This window comes from Didymosphaeria variabile, assembly GCF_027946475.1.
Source record: "Didymosphaeria variabile strain IMI 356815 chromosome Unknown scaffold_2, whole genome shotgun sequence".
NCBI lineage: Eukaryota > Fungi > Ascomycota > Dothideomycetes > Pleosporales > Didymosphaeriaceae > Didymosphaeria > Didymosphaeria variabile.
The window spans coordinates 3146422-3169296 of NW_026611621.1; the positions used below are offsets into that span (position 1 = coordinate 3146422).

Sequence of the window (22875 nt, forward strand, 5' to 3'; positions counted from 1 at the left end):
CACGAATCTGCAAGCATGAAAGGTTGAAATTTCCATGTGTTCATCTCATTTACTACGCTATCATGATCCCCGTTTGTCCATTACGCCTGTTGGTCCTCATCTCCTCCTTCACAGTCTAGCTCGAATCATCTCATGTTAGACGTGACTTACATGCAAACATTACGCAAGGCCGAAATTCCGTATCTAAGCCTCCTGGTCAAGACCCAAGTCCTCGGTAGCGGGAACAATGCGGAGGGTGTTGGTGTGACCCATTCCGCCTCTCCAGCCTTGAACGCAGACGACAGCATCGCCCTTGCTGAGCACGCCGAGCTTGACTGCATTCATAATACCCCACTTGAGGCGGCGATCAACATCCTCCTGCCATGGAGATGACTTGAAGTCGGGCTTCTCTTCAGGGAAGTAAAAGGGATACACGCCGCGGTAAAGGTGGGAATACTATCATGATTAGCTTTAGACTATCGAAAAGTGGGTGTGGTGGTCATACCCGGGCGGCCATCGCGTTACGCGTAACCATGATGATGGGACAGACGGGTCGGTACTTCGATACAAGACGGGCAGTGGTACCACTAGATTTGTTAGCTTTGTGAGGGTTGAAGTACACATCTCAATTTACCTGGTGGTAAGAACGAGGATCGCGCCAGCATTCTGCTCCAGGGACGCGCTGACAGCTGCCATTGCGCAAGTCTCGGTGGTCGGGCAAGGAACAGGGGCCAATTTCCTCAGCTCATCGAAGGCGTTCACATAGGGGATAGCGACTTCAGCGAGCAGACAAGTCTCGTGCATCATAGTCACTGCTTCCACGGGGTAGTTGCCCTTGGCGGTCTCACCAGACAACATGACACAGTCTGCACCATCGAGAACGGCGTTGCCGACGTCACTCACTTCGGCGCGGGTAGGGCGGGGGTTGTAGGTCATGGACTCCAACATCTGTGTAGCGCAAATGACGGGCTTTCCGGCGATGTTGCACTTGGTGATCATCATCTTCTGCGCAATGAAAACCTGGCTCGGGGGGATCTCGATACCCAAGTCACCACGGGCCACCATGACACCGTCCGTCTCCTTTAGAATCTCGTCGAAGTTGTTCACACCCTGCTGGTTCTCGACCTTGGCGATGATCTGAATATCCTTGCCATCCTCACCGAGAACCTCACGGATGGCAGTGATGTCGCTACCTCGACGAATAAATGATGCGAAGACCATGTCGACCTTGTTCTTGACACCAAACCTCAGATCGGCCTTGTCCTTCTCGGAGAGCGGGGGAAGATCAATGTCGGTCTTGGGAAGATTGACGCCCTTTTTAGAAGAGATCTTGCCGTTGTTCACACACTCGACCTTGAGCGTTTGTTCGTCGGTGATCTCCAGAACCTTGAACGAGAGGACTCCGTCATCGACGTAGATGATGCGGCCAGGCTCGATCACCTTGGTGATGTTCTTGTAGTCGACATACATGTTCTTGTTGTCACTCTTGGTAGCGTAGGCATCGTCGGTGGTGATGTTCATGACATCGCCCGCGCCGATTGGGATATCCTCGTCGCCAGGCGTGTTACCGGTACGGATTTCAGGGCCCTTGGTGTCAAGGGCAATGGCCAGCGGCCGGCCCGCCTGGGTGCTTTCGGCCTTGCGCGCATTGTCAATGACAGACTGGTGGTAGTCGTAGGAGCCGTGCGAGAAGTTCATGCGCACGACGTTGAGACCAGCCCGGCGGAGGGCATTGATCTTCTCGGCAGAGTTGGTCTTGGGACCAATCGTGCCGATGATGGATGTGCGGCGGTACTCCTTCGCGGGCGCATACTCGGTGTTCAGCTGCGAGAGCCATTCGATCCTGGTGCGGCCGGCGTTGAGGTGGTCGAGCGCGTTGGCCATGGTGGGAGCGGAAGTCTCGGGATTCTGGGTGCTACGGAAAGAGGGGGTTCGGCACCTTTGGAGAAAATCAGACAAAGGCCAATTGTGGTGGTGTAGGGGATCGTGGGGCCGAACTCACCAGCGAAGTGTTGGACTGTTGGGAGGGGTCGAGCAGCTAGAGCTCTCACTTTATTTTGGAGCGTCGTAGTGGGGCAGCGCGAGTTCACAGGGTCAGTGCGACAGCGTGCAGAAAGGCAGAGTTTGATAGGAGCTCTGCGACCGCGGGATTATGTGCGTCTTATACCAAGTGACATCCAGCCTGTACTAAGCAACATTGGACAGGATGCAGGGCCGTCGGCGCCGTGTTACGCTCATTGTTTTTGCTGCCATTCGCACCCCACCCACGCGTTGCATCACGGCGCAGCCAAGATGCTCAGATAAGCCCACACTCGCCAGGACAACATCTTTTTGCTCATGGCGACCCCCGTCCAGTGTTTCCACGGCCGGCTGTCATGGAACAGATTTGTTTCGCGCGGCGGCGCTACTAGTAGATTCCGATGTTGGTGGGTAGCTTGTGGGCGGCGAAAGCGGAGCGAGCACGGTGGACGAACGGCCAGGCAACCCAGATCCTTGAAGAGACTGCCGTCATGTTGTGTGTCCTGGGCCAACGAACCGTGTGAAACAGACTATCAGTCCATGGCTAAGCGATGGGGTTCTTGCTCAAGTTTTGCCGTGAGCAGCTTGCGGGCGCGGCATGAGTGGGCGACATCGTGAGCAGTTTCGCGGATGTATACAGTGGGGAGCTCATCGTCTATACAACTGCAGCATGGCATCCGAGGGTTTATATATGTCTGCTCGTGCTCGGGAGAGTCCCCGTTCCTAACTCACCCGCATCCGCTCGCCCACCGCGCTGGGACCCATTATTGGAGAAGGGTCCCATACCGCTTCAGATGACATGTGACTCTCAGCTCCCCGGCGCCGCAGAGCCCCAGCCACGCTTTCACCTGCATCAGGCACCTCGATCTTGGACCTTGCGCACGCGATCTACCACGACCCCTCGTACCACTCGACACCTTTGCACCTTTTGCACTAGAACATCTCCTCTGGCCGCGCCGCAAACATGGTTGTACGTAATTCCATGATGCCCGAGGCCCGCTCTGAACGTGTCCACCCGGTGTACCTCGATAGCTCACACCTCCGCAGCTCGGCAAGGTTGCCCACTATGCCTTCGATGCAGTCTTGAGTACACATACAAAGGATATGGATTCCAGTCTTCCGAAAGCTGACGTTCGCAGTATCCGCCTTCCTTGCCGGCGTGCGACGCTCCACTGGCCTCACGTACGTTCCCTCTCCAAGCGCATGCCCAATCCGCATACCAAATTCCCTCCGTAGTCCTCCTATCTACAAAGAACGTGAAGCTAACATACGGGCTCCCCGCTGATAGTCCCAGTGTGAAATCAGAGAACTTTACCGAGACACCCGGCCTGAAGAAGTGGATCGACAACTACCTCTGGGTGGGCGAGTGGACCATGGACCAGAGCGTCGCTGTTTTCGGCACGTCAGGATACTTCGAGCGGAAGCGTTGAGGAAAGCACCCTGAAGAACCGGCGACAAAGATGCAGGCATGCAGGAGTGGGCTTTGATACCAACTAGGGAGCCTTGATGTGTTATGGATCAGCATGGATGCAGGCTTTTCGACTTCATGGATCAATTTAAACAGGAAGGATGGCGTTGGGTGCTTCAGGCTGGTCAACCTGGTTAGATGCATGCACTATACTCAATTCATTATGTCCTACAGAGAGTTTTTGGTATATACCGGTTGCTTTCGTCTAAAGTGTGACTATCCCTTAGCTCTCTTCCTGAATCTAAAGCCACCCTCCTCTTCATCACTATCCTCGTTCCCAATCCGGCTCTTCTTGGCTGATGGCTGACCAGCTGCAACGGTTAGAGTGCCACCTGCACGCTTCTTTGATTGCCTCTGAATTTGGGTGTCTTCGAATTGAGTCTCAACCACACGTTGCGTCCGACCACTCTTTCTGATCATGGATCCACTAGCCCTCGGCGATTCCTCCTCGTCTGGCCCGCTGTCTTCAACGTCGACAGCTTCTGTTGGCTTGGCACGTCTCCTTCTCTGGAAACCGATCGGTCTTTCGTCGTCGTTTTCTGGTAGTCGACCACCAAGTCTGCGCCTCAGTAGTTTCTCATCCTCTGCGGTCCTGACGGGTGCTACCTCATCCATGACCATAGAGTCACCAAAACCCTTTCTCGGCGGGGCCGGTTTCAGCGTAACAATCACTTTCTGCGACTGTGTCCTTGCGTCCTTGTCGGTGCCACGACGTCTGAATTTCTTGAAATTCTTCCTCCCATCCCACTCGGGGTGCCATCCCTCACCATGAAGCTGGGTCCGCACGAAGGTTCTATCTTCGCGGGGACGAATCTTCATGTCTAGAATCTCGATGTCTATGTGCAGTGTGGATATGTCGACGCCTTCTAAGTCTGCTCTCGTCTGCTCCTCTTCAGCTCTGCGTCTTTCTTCTTCTTCGGCCATACGTTTGCGGGTTTCTTCTTTGACATTGATATGTTGCTTCATTTTCTCATCTCGCTGCTCTTGCATGACTTTTAGTCGCTCAAGACGCATTTGTGTCTTGTCCGGGGCAGGTTCGGTTAAAGTTTCAGGTTGGACCGACGCAGCGGCAGCAGGAGCTTGAGTAGCTTCCCGCTTTTTCCTGAAACGAGCAGAAGCGGGGAACATTTGGTCTATCTTACTCGACGCGTCTACAGTGTTTTGTGGTTGTGAACGAGAAGTGCGCTGCGTCTGATCCGCTAGCGGAATTTGTGATTGCATTGCAGGCTCATACTCCGGTACGGACTGTTGTTTAGGGCGTTGAACATCTTCCATGGGTGTATCCTGTACCTGGGTGTGTTCGGTCTTCTGCATCTTAGGAGGCGGCTCGTAATCATCAAAACCAGTGAAGCGACTAGTAACAGCACGTCGAGCAGGTCGTTTACGTGGATTAGTCCTGACTGGCCCATCTGCTGGAAGCGAGCTAGGCTCGAGATCTTGCGATTGAGCTCGAGACTGCGATGATGGGATCGGCTCGCGCAAGGATTGTTGTGTTGGTGTGGTTTCCGGCACGCTAGGACTGATCTCTGTGTCGGTGGGAGGTTGACGTAAGGAGGATGCGTCGTTGGCGATGATGGCATCAAGAAACTCGTTTTGCAGAATGGAACGTTGATTCAAAGATCGATCCACGCCAGTAACGAAGGTAGTTGCCCAGTCTTCTAGTTCCTCTGGATAAGTGGGAAGGCGAATGGTAACCACCGGAAGGCCATCCTTGCTGGCCCTCCCACGACGCTTCTGGCCTACAACGCTTCTCACGTAGCCAACATACTCTTCCACCGTCGATTCGCCCAGACGTATATCAAACAATAACGCCTTTCCACCGCCGCCAGCAACAACCTGGTGCAAGCTAGTATGCTGTGCTTCATTCAGGAAAATGAACGTCAGTCCCGAAAAGACTTCCGAGCGAGCTGGGTCCGGGGCGAGCATCTGATCGGGACGGGGAATTGGCTCCTGGCCAGCGGGTGGGATATATTCCTTCTCTTGAGGCCACCACGTTTCGAAGTCTTCCTCCAGTTGCGAAGGTATATAGTTGCCCTCTGGATCCGTGATCTGTGCTGCTGCGCTCAGGACGGCATCAATATAGTCAACCGTGACTACAGGCGTGCCAGAGACTAATGCCTGCAGGACCTTCGGCAGGTTCCTCTTCTGCGATACCACATGGGTGGTCTTGCCATATAAAAACTCAGTCGATGTCTTGATATCCATTGCATGTAATTCGGCGTTGCGTGTACTGCCTTGCGACTGGGAGGCGCCTTTCTTTTCTTTTGAGGCATACGTGAAGATGATATCTTGCCATTTTATCGTAAATGGAGGATACGAACTTGACAGTCTGATCGTGTGCTCGGTGCCGTTGAGCGTGGTAGTGTCCTCCGCGATGCTGCCGTCCGGCTGCTTGCAGCTTTTCAACGTTCTGTCACCATCGACCACTGTACCTTGTCTGCAGCTGAAGTCTGTGATCTCAATTTGGGACCTCTTGTGCACTTTCGTCCCGTCCGCAGGTGGGACGTCCATGACTTTGATCATCATGTGCTTGCGTGACACATTCTTGTTATCTATGAAGACGTTCTTGCCCGCTGAGCCATCTCCATCGGTGCTCTTTGTACGACCGAAAAGCTGCTGCGATCCAGGCCGCAACCAGACGCCCTTTCCTCCAAAGAGGATCTCGTGCTCGAGGAACCACATCATGTGCCGCGCACAACGGGTATCGCGATGGGCGGGTGGTTGAGGGAGGCGTCACGGTAAGGGTTGAGTGCACGGAGTGGCGCTCTTGTGAGCTGAACTGTGCAGGATCATGTGGGCCGGATCGCAGGCGAGCGGGCAGGGCGCGGCGAGCCGCCTTTCACGTTGGGGACATGTTCGGGTGTGGTGATGGAAGCCTGGGCGGTGCGCTTCGCGAGCGCGACGGGAAACCACGTGCACGCCCGGCCACCTGGGCACCTGCAGGGCTGCTCCTGCCCTAGAGCCATCTGGGTGGCACCCTCGTAGATCGTTAGCAACTCTTGCTCTACCATCTTCCCCAGCTTTCCACACAAGTCTTCAAATCTGGAGTGCGCCTGTCCGTTTTCCTGCTTTGTTTGTTCAACGCAGTTGCGCGTAGACGGCCCACTGATGGAGAACATGCGCGGCTTTGGCCGCCGCGAGACGCCTCTGCAAGGTACTTTGTGTCTTCAGGTCACGGTGTACATCCGCTAGCACCGAGATCGATTTCTGCCGCGCCTCAACTGTTTGGACACTTACATATCTCAATGCACCATTCCCCTGGTTCAAGCTCTGTCGTGATGCGCGCTCGAAGAGAGGCTGTTCCACGGTTCTGCAAAAAGCCTACCACATATGCCCTCTCATTTCCAAAGTTTTCCTCGTATTGGTCTGGATTGGTTTTGGATTTCTTTTCAACCAACGGTATCAGCATGCCGATGAGCACCGCTCAACTCAGCCATCGCTGTGCCCGAGGGATTCAGCCTTACACCTGCTTAGCCTCCCTTCCGTGTATCTTGATAGCACTCAAGCACCTTTTTTCTGGAGCTTTAAGCTACATCCATCTCTGTCTTTCAGATTAACTCATGCTATACCTCTTGTTGTTGCTTCCGCGGAGAATGTGGGATTATGGTATTGAATTGTCAAGACAGCTTGTTGGCTACGCATATCCTTGGAGATCACACGGTGAGAACAGTCCAAAAGGACAAACGCGACGTCCGGACCCTAGCCGGAGGGCTGTGAGCCAGATAGGGGTGGCGTTCACCGATACGAAGACATCGGCTACACGCCTAGAGACCATTGGGAGCTGTTCGTCTAGTAGCACCAAACCCTCTCGCATCTCTCCTGCCAGCAAGTTCTTGAAGCGTTCGCTCCTTGAACAACCGCCCTCAACTTCACCCAGTTCTCCGGACTTGCTGTCAAGGAATTCTATTGATTCTTTCACGAGTGAAGATCGGGCGTCGCTCCTGCCAATTCTTCAACAACCTCCTGCATCGCATGAAGTACCGACCGTCTCGAGCCCACGCTTCACCGCACCATCTGCCGGCGTAGATTTTGGTCTCTCACCTCGTTTGGCGTTTGTCTCTCGACCGGGCGAGGCAGCGCCGTCACCTGGGAGCTACAAGGCTGGCTCACCGTCTCTCCCGGTGCTCATCCAGTCCTCCGAACTGCAAGACTCGCTCTCGAACCATAGTAGGGTACGTTCGACCTCCGCTTGCCTACAACCTTCGGAGACGCCATCACTATCGACATCTGAGCAATCTGCCTTGGAGGTCAAAAACATGGATCAGGAATGCCCCAAACGAAGGCGCGCTATCAGAGAAAGGACGAATCCTATCACAGATCGACGACAGAGCAAGGAGAAGAAGCGAAGATCTACTTACCGTCAAGCTGAAGATGTCGCAGACCCAGGGCCGCATGATAGTTCTATTCCTGCTTCATCAAAGCCTGTTCAAGCACTCTCAGGTCTAGGCCAAATATCGGTCAATAATACAGATATCCGCCGCACAGAGGCCTCAGAGCAGACCTCGTCACCGGGCCGGTCTATGCGGCAGTCCTTCAATCTTTCTCGCATGGGTAGCCGCTCATCTTCGACATTTGCGGAACAATCGACGCCGGTAAAGCTTGAGAGACTGTCTGCTATAGATCAGCAGTCCACCGATAAAAAGATAGCTGAACGTCTTCAGACCCTTGACGATGAATTTCATGTTCAAGGTGAAAAGATGAAGGCTGTAGACGACGGAGGTTTGATGCAGTATATCACATTACATTCACCCCAAGCAAGCGTCCCTTCACCCTCTCGAGATTACCGTGCGACGGGAGAAGACCTGCAAAGACTCATGAACCCTCCTCCGCCGTCCCAACCCTTTCGCACAACGATAGGAGACCTACAAAGGCTATTTCAGGGTTCGCCTAGCTATGAGCAATCGATGCTTCGACACCACCCTGATAGCGGGAGGCGTGATCTTCCGCACACATCCCATGGGAAGGACCCAATCTCTCGAGACTATCGTGCAATCAGAGAAGATCTGCACTTGCTCTTCAAGGGTTCGCCTAGCTTTGAACAAGCTATGCTTCTCCATGACCCAAGTAGCGGAAGGTATGATCCGCACATACCTCTGGAGCATGGAAACAAAAGCCATCTAGACTTTCGAAGCCCGACCAGCGAAGGGAGCACTGTCCGAAATTTAGCGTCAAAGAGACCGCCATACTTGAGCGTGAGTCGAAGCTCGTTGATGCCAGCATTCAACGCATCAACACTGCGTCACCTAGTCGGCCAAGGCACTCCAGACGATCCTATTGAATTGAGCTCCGATTCTGAAATAGTAGATGGAGACATGGTTTATGACTGTAATGCTGCTCCAGCCTTGAAAAATCCACCGGCCCTGATGCATGACTGCGCAGTCTGCAGTGAATGTATTCATATAGCTGATGTTCCCTCCTTATCGAAGTGTGCGCATCAACCCGAAACCTGCGCTGCGTGCTTCGCCCGCTGGATTGAATCAGAACTGACAACAAAAGGCTGGAAAGGGATCACATGCCCTGATGCCTCATGTAACGTCATCCTCACACACCATGAGGTTCAAGCCTATGCAAGTCCGGGAGTTTTCTTTCAGTATGATACGTTTGCCATGCGGGACGCGCTTGGTCAAGTCGCCAATTTCAGGTGGTGCAGCAACCCGGCCTGCACCTCAGGGCAAGAACACGATGATTATGGCTATATATTCACATGCGTGGCCTGCGGCCACAAAGCTTGCCTTACTCATAATGTTGACTGGCACGAAGGCGAGACTTGCCATGATTATACCTACAGGGTGAACGGCGCGAACGAGCGCGAGAAAAAAACTCAAGAAGAAGCCAGCATCGCAGCCATAAACAAGCTTAGTAAGAAATGCCCGGGGCCTAACTGTGCTTTCAACATTCAGAAGAACCAAGGTTGCGATCATATGACATGTAAGTCATACTAATTCGTATGTTGAAACCGCAGTCCTGACGTGTACTTTCAGGTTCACGGTGCCGCTACGAATTTTGCTGGGAGTGTTTGGCCGACTATCAGCAGATCCGAAGCAAGGGAAACACCGCCCATAAGAGGGCGTGCAAGTATCACACCAGCAGAATAATGTGACGGCATTTATTTGGAATTGGAGACGCGTTAAAGATAAGAAATCGGTCACAGTGGTGTACAGGACCCAAGCAGGTACGGGCCTCGGAACATCTCTGCAGTCCTCCGGCAATTCTTCGGACTAGCCTGTGAGACAAGTCAACTGTTTCCAGGAGTCCTGGGCCAGGTGCCGGAAGAAGTGGTTTCGCTTCACGTATGACCGTAAGCGTACTAGACTCCGACTTCCTCCAGCATCTGCAATTGGTCCCGCGCGGTGTGATCCCGGTAGCCCAACATATTCGGGATCTAGTCCTGTTCGAGACGGCGACAATCACATCGTCTTGGGTTCTTCTCTTGGATCGAAGACTCCTGAGGCAAGTATGTGATACAGGAGCATGTATATAAAGACCACATCGCTCTGAACGAAGAGATTCTAAAATCCATGACATCATTGCGAGAGCATCTTTCCTGATCGGTAGTGCCCGCCGCCGTCCATACCCCACCCTGATTGGTTCATCCGAAACTCATTTTAATTTTTAGCGATGTATACAAACACTGTCGCTGTTCGCCCTTGCATTCCAGCAATTGCGAACCCAAAGTCGCTGCTCAGCGCTCACGGCCATGTGTTGAAGCCCTCTTTGCGGTGTTCTTGTACCTGTGTTGACTGCTTCCAATTGAACCCCTCCACCGTCCTTACCTTGTCGTGCGCCACCAAGTGTACCTGCAGCACCCCTGACGCGTGCAATTCCGCCGCAGACATGTCTGAACGCATGACACGCAGCAAGACGGGGAAGACACCCAGGTGAGTCGCTGCGCAGCCTGGTAATCCATATACCTCGTGGCTAACATGCACAATTACAGCAAACCTTATAACCCAGGGTTTGTGGAGACTCCCGGTCGCAAGAAATACACGCGCAAGTCCATCATCTCGAATGGCGACAGCGAATACGAGTCTACGCCCGAGCCCGAAGCGATTTGGAAGCTTTCGTTCAGAGAGACCAAGGCTGCGAATGGAGACGCAACGCTCAATGGCAATGGGAAGCTTAACGGACGTCCCACTGGCATCCACGGTGCTGCAAATAGGCTTCACGACCGCACAAATGGACAATTGAACGGCAATACCAACGGACACGCCAACGGCAATGCGAATGAGAAAAGGGTCACGACAGCAAGTGAGCAGCATGAAGAATTTGGCCCGTACGATACCTCTGGCGAGACTGAGTTCGGTGGAACCCTCGGCATGTCTGCTATGATGATCGGCTTTCCTGCTCTCATGTACTACATGTGGATCGGCGCGTACTTCTACGATGGCAAGCTCCCAGCACCTGCTGACGGCGAAAGCTGGGGTCAATTCGCACAGCACATGTGGGATTTGATTAAAACCGAGGCGTACCCCAATGCTCGCGCGTGGAGGATATACTGGGTATTTGGACTTGTTCAGATGGCCTTTTACATGCTCTTACCAGGCGTGTACCGGAAGGGCAAGCCGCTCCCTCACTTAGGAGGCAAGATGCTAGACTATTACTGCTCAGGCATGTGGTCCCTGTACACCAGCGTTGCCATCGCGTTGGCCTTGCACTTTACGGGTGTGTTCAAGCTGTACACCCTTGTTGATGAGTTTGGTCACATTATGAGTGTCGCCATTATCTCCGGTTTCCTCTGCGCTACCCTTTGCTACTTCCAAGCCGTTGTTCGTGGTAAGACCATCCGCATGACTGGCTATCCCATCTACGACTTCTTCCTTGGTGCGGAACTGAACCCTCGCCTCTTTGGTATCCTTGATTTCAAGATGTTTCTTGAAGTTCGTATTCCATGGTACATTCTTCTCTTCCTTTCTCTCGGCACCTGCTTGAAGCAGTATGAGCAGTATGGCTATGTCTCAGTGGAGGCTATCTTCCTGTTATTCGCGCATTACCTCTACGCAGGCGCTTGCTCAAAGGGTGAGCATCTGATCATCACCACCTGGTAAGTCTCCCGCTGCAAGTATGCTCCCGCAAAAAGTTGATTTCCCTAGGGATATGTACTACGAGAAATTGGGATTCATGCTGATCTTCTGGAACATGGCCGGTGTCCCTCTCACCTACTGCCACTGTACCCTCTTCATTGCCCGCCACCATCCCTCTGAGTACCAGTGGCCTGTGTGGTTCACTGCTCTTCTCACCGTTGCCTACCTCGGTGTCTACTACATCTGGGACACGACCAATAGCCAGAAGAATCAATTTCGCCAAGAAGAGCGTGGTGCGGTGGACGAACGTACGACTTTCCCTTACTTCAAGTATGGCAAAATCCACAGCCCTAAGACCATCCCAACGAAGCGCGGTAACAGTATTCTGTGCGATGGCTGGTACGGAAAGGCACGCAAGATCCATTACACATGCGACTTGTTCTTCGCCGTATCGTGGGGTCTCATAACTGGGTTTAAAAGCCCATTCCCCTGGTTCTACTCCGTTTTCTTCGCTGGTATGATCATCCATCGCGCGAGACGCGATATTGAGAAGTGCAGGAAGACGTACGGGGAGGCTTGGACCGAGTACGAGAAGAGGGTGCCGTATCTCTTCATTCCTGTAAGTGCATTGCTGCCCGTCTCATCCTGGAGGCATGAAGTAACAACATTACAGGGTGTCTATTGATTCTCCTGTCTCGAATACCCCCCTGTTAATCACGCTTGCTGGTTGGCCTTGGGTTTTTGAGACGTGTTGTTGCGGCGCTACGTTGGAGTGGCTCTGCAAGCGACTCGGAAAGGCTCACTTGTAACATTCTTTGCACATTCTTGTCATAATATTCCTCCCATTGTTAGTCTAGTTACGTGAAAACGTGGCACCTCGGTGTATTCGAGGACACCCCAAAGTAATAGTAATGATTTATCGATTGATTCGACCAGTGCCTCCCGCATCCCTCACATCACGACCACCCTGATACGATTCGATACTTGTTCTCGCTTTTGTCATCTGTACATGATTGTTCATTTCAGAACTCCGCATAAATTGAAACGGACCTTTGTGCACAGCAGCACTAGCGGGCGGCAAATCAATCTGAGCCACTACGACCAGGAGTATCCTTCATCCGCCCTTCACAAAACGCCACTTAGTCGCCTGCCAATCCCAATATCTTCCTTTCTCTTAGACAAATTAATGATAAGAGTCAAGCTCGTAGTAGGGCACAATGGCGTCGCGCCACGCCGTAGCCGCTCAACATTCCTTAAACATTCAGCCAATGAGATCGCGTATCAGGCACTTCCCCTGTGAAAACGACTATTATAGTTGTGCATACGATCACACGTGTACAGAGGCCTTGTCCAACGAAATTCATGCATTTGTCTCTCCGGAATGTGCTCGCTATGTAATGTCCGCGTGGCTTGATCCGCGGACTTGCATTCACCGCGCTTACTGTTTTAGGATTGAGTCAAACTAGTTACGGCGCCAGTTCGCATTTACTTAATTGACGAGGTAACACATTAGAACGTTCAACAACAGAAATTGATTTTCAGGTCCACAGTCACTGATTCCACAATCATTCGACATGATTAATTTGCTGTCGCTCATTTCAGTTTGCTTGCTTTGCGTGGGTGCTGTTCCGGCTCTAAAGTCGACAAGAGGTAAGCCAACTAACATCAACCAACAATTCACCGCTTGAAACTACTCAGTGCTGAATACAAGCAGCCGTGGCTGCTGTTAGCGATGATGTGCTTGCAAGTTTCAATCTGGTCGAACAGTATGCTTCGGCGGCCTACTGCAGGTCCAACTACAATTCCCCTGGAGACCAGATCAAGTGTAACGATGGGACTTGTCCTCTTGTTCAAGCTGCGAATGCTACGAGTGTGGTTGAGTACAACAGGTGAGTCAAATGTTCTGAACTCCCTCACCGGCTCAATGTTGATGATTATGCGATTTCCGACGCCACGCACCTGTCACTCCGTATATGTCTGTTCTTCTACTCACAGCCTCACAGCGACCTTGCGACCGACGTAACCGGATACGTCGCTCTCGACTCCACCCACAAGCTTATCGTTGTCGCCTTCCGCGGCAGCGCTTCGATTCAGAACTGGTTTACAAACCTGGACTTCAAGGCCGTGTCGACTAATTTGTGTACCGGCTGCACAGCTCACAAAGGCTTCTGGCAGTCCTGGCTCGATTCCCGGCCCGCCGTCGCCGCAGTCATAAAAAGTCTGTCAGCTTCCAACCCATCTTACCAAATCATAACAACAGGTCATTCTCTTGGTGGTGCCATCGCCACCCTCGCTGCGGCCGATCTGCGTAGTTCAGGCTATCCTGTTACTTTGTACTCCTTCGGCGCGCCCCGAGTCTCTAGCTCCAGGCTCGCAAACTACATCACTGCCCAACCCGGCGGTAATTACCGTATTACGCACTGTAAGCAAAACAGCAGGTACAAGGTGGATGTGTGTTTCGGCCAGAAGAAAGATTCCTTTCTCGCTAGGCTGAGACATGCGCAAAGTATTCGCTAAACCTGTCTTAACTCACACTGACTTTGTGACCGCATATTAGGGAACGATCCCGTACCAAACATTCCTCCTATCGTTATGAACTTTGCTCATGTGAGTCCAGAATACTACATCAACAGACCCAACAATCAGGCGGTGAGGGCGACAGACTTTAAGATCTACGAAGGAGCTACGAATTTGAAAGGCAATGCCGCTTGGATATATACTGATATTCTGGCACATTTATGGTACTTTGGGGCATTTTCGGTGAAGTGTGCACTATAGATAAATAGCAGGAGGATAGATGAATAAATCACTGCACAGGAGATCAGTCTCTCTAGTTTTAGCAATCGAATATCGACGAACGAAGCTACGTATTGTCTTGACCCGAACCTGCTACGAACAAAGCCGCGCTAGTCACATCGTACTCACAATAACTCACAGCTGATTGCCACTTCGCCGTGCGGAATCTGTGGTTCTTTGAATAATGGGCTTTAGAATCGATCAGAAACCTGTGCGAAAGTTCCGAAGCCGTCGTCTTCGCATAGCGCGGCATGTTTCCGCGAATGTGTAAACACTTTACTAATCGTTACAGAAATGTTCGAAAGCGGCAAATCGAGATGTGAACTCCGTAATTTCCCTTCATGTACCAAATCATGTTTCTATAAAGGAGGTTCAGGATTCCTTTTTCAGGAGGAAGGTAAGAAGCATGGCTCCCAAGTCGGCGATCTTGGAGCGCACTGTGCGGTTTCTGATCACAGATTCTCGCGACGTCCGGACTCGACATCTCTTAAAGCATCTTGACCACAACGACTCTTCGACGCACCTACAAATCCTTAAACACCTTCTTTGCATCCGGTCACCGTATCCACAGCTGTCCAGTAATGTGTTACAAGATATCGATGATATCTTGCTTCACGAGCGCAATCATCGCGTGCTCACCCCAGTAAGTCCCTCTGTATACGAATGTTGACAATACTATTAGCTTACCGAGCTTAGATGAGCAGCACATTCTGTCTAGCCACCATTCCACGAGAAGAAGGCAGGCCACCCGTAACCATAAGGCTATGGAAAGGCGACATAACCACCCTTGCGCCTGGTACAACAGCCGTTACCAACGCAGCGAATTCCCAAATGCTCGGTTGCTTCCAGCCTACGCATAGATGCATTGATAACGTGATACACTCCTGGGCCGGCCCTCGCTTACGACAGGAATGCTTCGATATTGCTTCAGCGAAACAAGATTATCAGGACGCCTTGCCCGTGGGTGACGCTGTCACCACAAAAGCTTATTGCTTGCCTTGCGACTATGTCATACACACTGTCGGGCCACAGCTTGAGCGGGGCTCGTATCCGAGCGATGTTGAGAGACGACAGCTTAGTCAATGCTACTACTCAGTCCTCGATGAGGCGGACAGGTTACCCGAATCATCGGAAGGTAAAAGCGTGGCTCTTTGTGGTATCTCGACAGGCCTATTCGCTTTTCCGTCTAGGCTTGCGGCTAGTATTGCGGTAGGAACAGTTGCAGCCTGGTTCGCCCACCATCCGGAGGCAACCGTCTCGGACGTCCTTTTCGTGACCTACACTGAGGATGACCACGAAATATACAAAACCCTTCTTGACCAACCCCGACCTCCCTGGATTGTGAACACTGGCGAGCCTGCAAGAGCATTCTCACTCACGAGTTCGACAATAGAAACGGCTCGCTCCTGGCTCGCTGAAGCCGAGATCATCATCGTCAGTGCAGGTGCCGGCCTTTCTGCCGCAGATGGACTCGATTACACTTCCCGCACATTGTTTCAGAAACACTTTCCCGCGTTCCTCCAGTACGGTCTCGAACGCTTGTATGACGTGTTTGGTTTCGTGGATTGGCCCTCAGACCGTGTCAAATGGGGCTATTACTTCACACATCTCGAGATGATACGGAATTGGCAACGGTCCAAGCTGTACGGGCAGCTCCTCGGATGGCTGGACCCGTTTGGCGACAATGTCCATGTCAGGACATCGAATGCAGACGGACTCTTCGTTGCAAATGGCTGGGACGAGGCGAAGTTGTCTACACCACAAGGGCAATATTACTACTTCCAATGCGTGGCTAAGTGCACGCCAGAATCGTACTGGGCGTCAACACCATATCTCGACAAGGCGCTGCCACTAATAGATCCAGTCACACAGTCCTTGAAAGATGATTCTGCCGTGCCGAGGTGCGAGAACTGCGGCGGGGATCTGTTCATTTGCGTCAGAGCAGCGGACTGGTTTAATCAAAACCCCTACCAAGCTGGAGAGACGTGCTGGAAGAAGTTCAAAAGACGTGTCTTGAGCGGTGACGGGGGAAAGACAGTCATTCTTGAACTAGGTGTCGGCATGAATACGCCGGGGATTTTGAAATGGCCCAATGAGGATCTTGTCCGTCAAGGCAATGGAAAGGTGAAGCTCGTCCGATTAGCAGTGGGAAGCCATGCTGAGGTACCATGGGATCTCGAAGAAGCGGAGTTGGCAACCAGCATTGACGGCAACATCAGCGTTACGCTTCCTTCAATCCTCCTAGCTGGCCGTTCCTGATCGTGAGGTGTAAGGAGGAGGGGCCCCAATCGGCGTACAGTGTATGACTAGCAGGCACCCAATATTTGTAGTATAGAAAGTCAAATTGATGGGTGATAGCATGCCCAGCTTTCGAGTAATTTCTCGATGCATCGGCTCAACTTCCCCCAGAACCCTCCCTGCGAATGACGCAATCGCATCATTCCGAATTCCGAGCGACAATTCACGGCCATCCCACCGCACCTCCACACCCTATGCTCTTCCCCCGCCACCTTGCACCCTCCAATATTGTAACGCTCTACCGTTCCCACATCATGGCCGCCGCCGCGCCACCATCGCGACCCATCAAGATCCTCATGATTCACGGCTTCACCCAATCCGGTTCAAACTTCCACGCTAAAACGCGCGCCCTGGAAAAGAACCTTCAGAAAGCCTTTCCTGCTGGGATCGCACTCTCCTACCCAACTGCGCCCATTCGTCTTGCGCACGCAGATATTCCGTTTCCGACTGCCGCGGCCGAAGCAAAAGAGAACGGAGAGCCAGAGGAGACCGATGCGTGGGCATGGTGGAGACGGAAAGGCGACGGCGAGCCATACGTGTACGAGGGGATAGAGCTAGGGCTAGAGGCGCTAGCGCGCGTATTGAAGGAGGAGGGACCGTTCGACGGTGTAATAGGGTTTTCACAAGGCGGCGCAATGGCTGCGATGGTGGCCTCGCTGCTTGAACCCGAGCGGCGGAAGGCCTTTGAGAGGCTTTATCCTGAGGGCGGCATGTCGTATCCGCAGTCGTTCGAAGCGGATACAGGGTACATTGAAGAGACTATTCACCCTCCGCTCAAGTTTGCGGTCAGCTACTCGGGGTTCGCAGCGAGGGGCGTGGAGCTGTATCGTGGGTTTTACGAGCCGAAAATCACAACGCCCATGCTGCATTTCATTGGGACACTTGATACCGTTGTGGAGGAGGCGCGGAGCTTAGCGCTGGTGGAGCGGTGCGTGGAGACCAAAGGACGGGTGGTGCATCATCCTGGTGGCCACTTCGTAACTCTGCAGAAGACGTATGTCGCAGCACTGGTGGGCTTCATTAAAGAGACTTTACACAAGGCGGACAATGGCGAGAAAAAAGAGGAGAGCGTAGAAGATATGGATGTGCCTTTCTAGAGCATTGGGCAAAGACCGGTTACACTTGGGCTTAGCATGGCGTTGCATATAGAAGATAGAGTACACAACACGGCACGGAAGTCGATGTTCGGAAGCCTATATTACAAGCGCAGTGTATGCGCGAGCCGGTATCATAGAGGCTCGGCTATGTCTAGACTAATCATGATCCTTCTTCAGCGAATTTTATGTTGAGCACTGCCCTCACTTCGCCTTTCCCTTAGAGAGTTTGCTACTCTTGTCAAGCTTTGCTCCTTGGATGCGGGCCATCATCTCTTCCTTGGTGATCAGATGATCAATGCGCTCCAGGAGTCCAAGCAAGCTCTTCATGTTCCCGCTCCACTCGTTCAACACATCATCAGCGTCTCTAGGCTTAGCGAAGCTGACGATGCGGGCTGGTCGGTCGATCTTGGCGTAGATGGTCTTTGCCGTGACCAGTTCGCTGATGTACTTCTCCGTCTCATCCTCAGTCAGATCAAGCAGCTCGGTTAACCGGGGGATCTGAATGCGTGTGTAATACTTGGCCACTACACGAACGTTGTGTTCGATCACTCGCTTGCGCAGGTCCTGCCACCTCTTGTGTGCCTTGGGGTCGTCCGAATCGTCCGCCTCGGCGTCAAACACATCCGTCTCCGTGAGATGAGGACCGAATTGCTTAGCCACCATAGGCCACCGCATCAGCTCGGGGACGGTGAACAACTTGATCAGTTGCGCATCCTGCGGTATCATTGAATTACGCGAGTCTCGTTGGATGCGGTGAATAAGGTCGGACTGCTCGTTGTCATACGGCGCAAGGATGATGAAGTAAATGACGCGTTGGAGGATCTGCAGTTATTAGGTGCGCCACCAGATATAAATTCAGGTCACGTACAGCCTTCAGTTTGTTCGGGTCCTCCTCCACAGCCTCAGTATCCAACACCTGTCGGTAGTGCTTGCATACGTCGAGGTACTTGTCTTCGTGCTTGGCAAGAGTGATCTGCTGTTCGTAGTAGCGGAGCTTCAGGTCGGTCACATCGTCTTCTGGCTCCACTGGTGGGTCATCAGCGCTCCGCGCCTTCTCTTTCTCCTCTCGCTCTTTCTGCTCCTTCTCCAGCTGCTCCGCCGTCTTCTTGGGCTTGCGCGTGAAATACCGGGTGCTGACCTTCCTAGCAAGAATGCCAGCCTGTGTCCAGTCGCCTTTCTGTATGCATAGCGATACCTGCTGTAGGATAAACTCAGTCTTCTCGCGGCGCGTCATGGAACCGAAGGTCTCGACCTGCAACTCGCACAGAATGTCGGTGGCAGCATTGATATCGCCCTGTTCCTTTTTGATGTTCGATAGTATCCGCGTGATCCTAGCCCGCTCAACCTCGACAAAGATCTATCATGAAAAGTCAGCTTCGCCACGCCTCTTGAAACGTATGCGCCACACACCTTGCCCTCGGTGACCGTCCGCAATGTCTCAATGACTGAAAGCTTTGTCTCCAGACTTGGGGTGTCATCCAAGAATCCCATCACGGTCTGGACCATCTTGGTGGTGGCCTGCTTCAGCTGACCATGCTTCTTCGAGAGCAAGAGCACCTGCTCGTTGAGCAAACTCCAATCTCCCGCATTCTTAGCTATTGTGCATATCGCTATAAGGATCCGAGAGGTCGACGCGAGATCGGAGGCCTTCTCGCTGTCAGTGGATCAAAAATAGTGCCAATCCGAGAAAGTGGCCATACCTGGCGGGTCTGCTTTTCAAGCAGAAGTAGCTTCTCGATTGCCGCCTGCGGGTTGCTCTACAGCTCCTGTCAGTTCCGCCTTCACCACAGAAGGTCCAGACGTACAGTTCCGAGCTTCTCTGCCTCGGGAATCGCCTTGTCGACCTCCTTCGTGAAGTCCTTCTCGGCCTTGAGCACCTGCCCGCTCGACATGGTGGCGGGGTCGGGATGGAGTCGAAGGCCGCTCGGTGTATTTTCTACAGCGCAAAGGGCGGTGATCAAGAAACGTTCGGGATTCTGCGGGGCCGCCGTAGGGACGTCAGAGGGTACGTATGGTTGATGGAGCTGTCAGGCTCGTGTTGCAATCGCTCATCAACTAAGCCGTCGGCGTCGGAGATACTGCACGGGCCGTCTACACCACGTGACGTGGCTTCAGCCTTTTACCACGAAGTATAGGTACATACCCATTGTGCCATTGTACACTCAGACTTTCGCTCAGGCATATTGAAAATGAAAGCTTAGCAGGGAAATGTAATCGATGTAACGAGTTAAAAACCCCCTACGTAGTCTGTTTGTCGCTGCCTTCAGTGTATGATACTATGACAGTCGCACGGAGCGAACTCGATGCAGGAAGAATGAGTGCATAGCACGTCCACTGGTCTCATGTCATTGTATTATTACAAGGATCATGATTGGTAAATAATGAGTCGTAATGGGTATCTACGTTCTGCACGTATCCTCATCTTCTTGGAGCCCGAGCGTCTGCAAGTTGGTGTTATGACGAAGCGCCTAAGCATGGCTAGTTATTTCATTGCGTGCATCCAGTGTGGGCTCAATGACTAGCTGAATAGTCCTATTGCATTGCACCTCACACATGCCTCCAAACTTTCTCGTGAATGGCCCGCATCTCATTGACAAGGCAATATCCGCCCCGTTCAACTTCAGTGGGATGTCTCTTTTTCCATCTCTGTAACCTTCGACGAAGTTCTCATTCTTCAAAGGCAGGGGACGAGTACCGCCGCAGTATTCTATTCTTCCGTACGCCTGTCCAGATGTCCAATATTGCTCATGCTCATACTGGCAAGGGATCACGTCGAAAGCCGTTGCATTGCACCCTCCGCGAACATTAGGGTTGAGAAAGACGCCATTAGTGGCTGACGGAGGATTGTCGCATGTATGAGGTAGCATTCAGAACCTTCTAGGTGATGTTCACCAAGCGTGTCCGACATTGCACGGAAGCGTGTAGGATTTGGAGAGAGGAAAGGCGCAACTGGCATGGCTACATGGATTGCCGAGCGTAGGGCTAATGCGGAGATTAATTGATGCGCTAATGATACCATAAATACGTTGCCAAGGTGCTAAGCAGTCCAGGTTAGCTAGCTGGAGTGGAACGCGTCGCGAACGCTGGGCTTATTGCCCAGGTGATACCCACCTGGTTTCTCAAGCTGCACGCTAGCCACAGATGACTCCAGGTTTAGTGACACATATCTTGAACTCTTTGCATTTCCTTGCACTAATGCGATACTTGCAGCTACAGCGAGACGCTACTCCTCCCGTACGAAATCAATCTCAGGTTCACGAGCAACTTATGTAGTCCACTGAATACTACGCATGCGAGCAGGATGCAACAGTGTCTACTCTCTTACTATTCAATTCCCTCTGTTTCTCTGCCCAATTAATTCAATCCACTATGTTAGTGAAGTGGTATCAGCTATACCTGCTTGCACAATCAGCGGAAAAACTGGGATAGCATGTCCACATCTTTCCTAACTCAATGCATTATGGGCGCATAAGCAAGGGTTCTGAGTAGCGTCGGTTGTCCAAGAATTAAAAATGAAGCTCAGGTACTCAAGAGGCCTGTTCGTTAGCGGTTGGACATCTCTTGGTTCGTGATTTCGCTTGCACGCCGTAAGCCATAGAAGGAGGCAGGACACATATGGTATCTATCAAAATGGAGCTCTGTCCCCAATTCAGAGGGCGAACGCTCTACGCCCTCATAGAGATTGTATGCGGAACTTCTTTCATGATGTACGGCGTAAGTCTTAGAGCATCATTTCATTTTCTCCCGCACGCCCAGGGACTTTGCCGGTGTCCTTGGAGACATTCTTCTGCATCCACCCTCTTTAGACGCCATCAGTCGTCCTACACACGTATTCACAATTCTATGACACAAACCTCCTAAGACTTCGCTGCTTGTGTTGCTGCTTTGGCTATGATCCCTTTCACGTTCCACATCGGTCGATGAGGCACGATTTTCCTCGGCAATTTGGCTGCTGTCTTTACAGCCATAGTGAAGCTTCGTCGTATTCTCTCATCATGGGCCGGCTGATCACTGGGTTCGCAATTGGATGAATTAGCTCAGCTGCGCCGACGTATCTCAGTGTGACTGGCTTGGAGGTAGGAGCATGTGGACCAGGGAATGCGCTCAATGTTATTTTGCCCATCAGCGAAGTGCCATTGGCGTGTTGGATCGACTATGGCTTCACGAAGATGTACAATCAGGCCATTTGGCGCATCCCAATTGTGATGCATGTCATTTTCGCGTTCATCTCTGGAGGCTGCTTGTGGTCTCTGCCAGTTATGAAGTCAAGCATTCGTCTCAACCTCCTAGAGCCGACGCTAAGAGATTGTCCAAGATACACCCCATTGGTGCAACGTTTGAAAAAGCTGGGAAGAGGGTGATGCCGTACTTGCACAGCTCAACGACGCGTTTGTTGGCTCAGACAGGTTCAAAACACCCCGCCGAGAAATTTCGGTTGTTATTGAGGCAAAGCTGGAACCTAGTTCGAGATTAAATTGGAAGCATTTCCTAGCCATGGGCACTATCGACAAATTATGCACAAAATTGATTCGTTGTGTGTGTGTGTGCGTTTCTGGCTGCATACAATCCATGATTGGACGGTGTCGTCCTAGCTGCATACTACACAACGTCTCCCGTGTTTCCCTTCAGTTCTTACTCTGCTAAATGGCCCTGATAGGCTCCGTGATCTTCTCTACATTCGCCAATCCTTCACTCGTCTCGCTATTCTCCAGCGCAATCAACATGTTCTTCGCGCTTAAATGTGTACCATTGTGTTTTACCATCAAGGTGGTGGTCGCCGCAGTGTCCTCTATAGCGCCACTCCCATAACAGTCATGCCCACTATATGTATGTATCATGCTTGGCGCGCTGTCTACTGACGCGTTACGTTGGGCAACTATCGGTATCATCTTCTACTTTCTGTTCGTCTTCGGCTACGCATGACAAGGTTGCGTGTGGTTGTACTGCGACGAGCGGTGAGACGCTCAATCAAGTGTGTTATTTATTCATGGATATGGGCTTGGCGGCCCTCAGAAGAACCTTTAATATTAATGTTCAGGGAACGGATTTGCGGAATGGAAGGAGAAGGAAAAGGAGATGGAGACAAAGGAGGTTGTACCCTAAGGTGTGGAGGGCGCAAAGTTTAACGGCGTGTTTCCCAGGCTTAACTTGCACGACATACAACAGCACAAATCATGTCACACAGTACTTTTGGTCT

At 52.1% G+C, this 22875-nt stretch overlaps 8 protein-coding genes across 8 annotated transcripts; 5 read left to right on the forward strand and 3 right to left on the reverse strand.

Moving 5' to 3' along the window:
• Positions 1 to 183: 183 nt before the first annotated feature.
• PYK1 (Pyruvate kinase) lies at positions 184 to 1863 on the reverse strand (the record flags this gene model as incomplete). Its single annotated transcript, XM_056211544.1, has 3 exons — positions 184 to 435; positions 485 to 566; positions 614 to 1863. The coding sequence occupies 3 exons, from the start codon at positions 1861 to 1863 to the stop codon at positions 184 to 186; spliced, it is 1584 nt and encodes a 527-aa protein (XP_056075017.1).
• Positions 1864 to 2962: 1099 nt separating this feature from the next.
• On the forward strand, positions 2963 to 3428 carry N0V89_002738 (uncharacterized protein; the record flags this gene model as incomplete). Its single annotated transcript, XM_056211545.1, has 3 exons — positions 2963 to 2968; positions 3031 to 3233; positions 3287 to 3428. 3 exons carry the CDS (start codon positions 2963 to 2965, stop codon positions 3426 to 3428), a joined length of 351 nt encoding a protein of 116 aa, XP_056075018.1.
• Positions 3429 to 3682: 254 nt separating this feature from the next.
• On the reverse strand, positions 3683 to 6148 carry N0V89_002739 (uncharacterized protein; the record flags this gene model as incomplete). Its single annotated transcript, XM_056211546.1, has 1 exon — positions 3683 to 6148. The coding sequence occupies one exon, from the start codon at positions 6146 to 6148 to the stop codon at positions 3683 to 3685; it is 2466 nt and encodes an 821-aa protein (XP_056075019.1).
• Positions 6149 to 10163: 4015 nt separating this feature from the next.
• On the forward strand, positions 10164 to 11511 carry ERG4_1 (C-24(28) sterol reductase; the record flags this gene model as incomplete). Its single annotated transcript, XM_056211547.1, has 2 exons — positions 10164 to 10167; positions 10421 to 11511. The coding sequence occupies 2 exons, from the start codon at positions 10164 to 10166 to the stop codon at positions 11509 to 11511; spliced, it is 1095 nt and encodes a 364-aa protein (XP_056075020.1).
• Positions 11512 to 11602: 91 nt separating this feature from the next.
• Positions 11603 to 12172, forward strand: ERG4_2 (C-24(28) sterol reductase; the record flags this gene model as incomplete). Its single annotated transcript, XM_056211548.1, has 2 exons — positions 11603 to 11611; positions 11675 to 12172. 2 exons carry the CDS (start codon positions 11603 to 11605, stop codon positions 12170 to 12172), a joined length of 507 nt encoding a protein of 168 aa, XP_056075021.1.
• Positions 12173 to 14979: 2807 nt separating this feature from the next.
• On the forward strand, positions 14980 to 16542 carry N0V89_002742 (uncharacterized protein; the record flags this gene model as incomplete). Its single annotated transcript, XM_056211549.1, has 1 exon — positions 14980 to 16542. One exon carries the CDS (start codon positions 14980 to 14982, stop codon positions 16540 to 16542), a length of 1563 nt encoding a protein of 520 aa, XP_056075022.1.
• Positions 16543 to 16775: 233 nt separating this feature from the next.
• On the forward strand, positions 16776 to 17678 carry N0V89_002743 (uncharacterized protein; the record flags this gene model as incomplete). The annotated part of the gene is made up of 1 exon (XM_056211550.1): positions 16776 to 17678. One exon carries the CDS (start codon positions 16776 to 16778, stop codon positions 17676 to 17678), a length of 903 nt encoding a protein of 300 aa, XP_056075023.1.
• Positions 17679 to 17879: 201 nt separating this feature from the next.
• Positions 17880 to 19570, reverse strand: RPN5 (proteasome regulatory particle subunit; the record flags this gene model as incomplete). The annotated part of the gene is made up of 5 exons (XM_056211551.1): positions 17880 to 18500; positions 18547 to 19035; positions 19089 to 19325; positions 19379 to 19435; positions 19484 to 19570. The coding sequence occupies 5 exons, from the start codon at positions 19568 to 19570 to the stop codon at positions 17880 to 17882; spliced, it is 1491 nt and encodes a 496-aa protein (XP_056075024.1).
• Positions 19571 to 22875: the final 3305 nt, after the last annotated feature.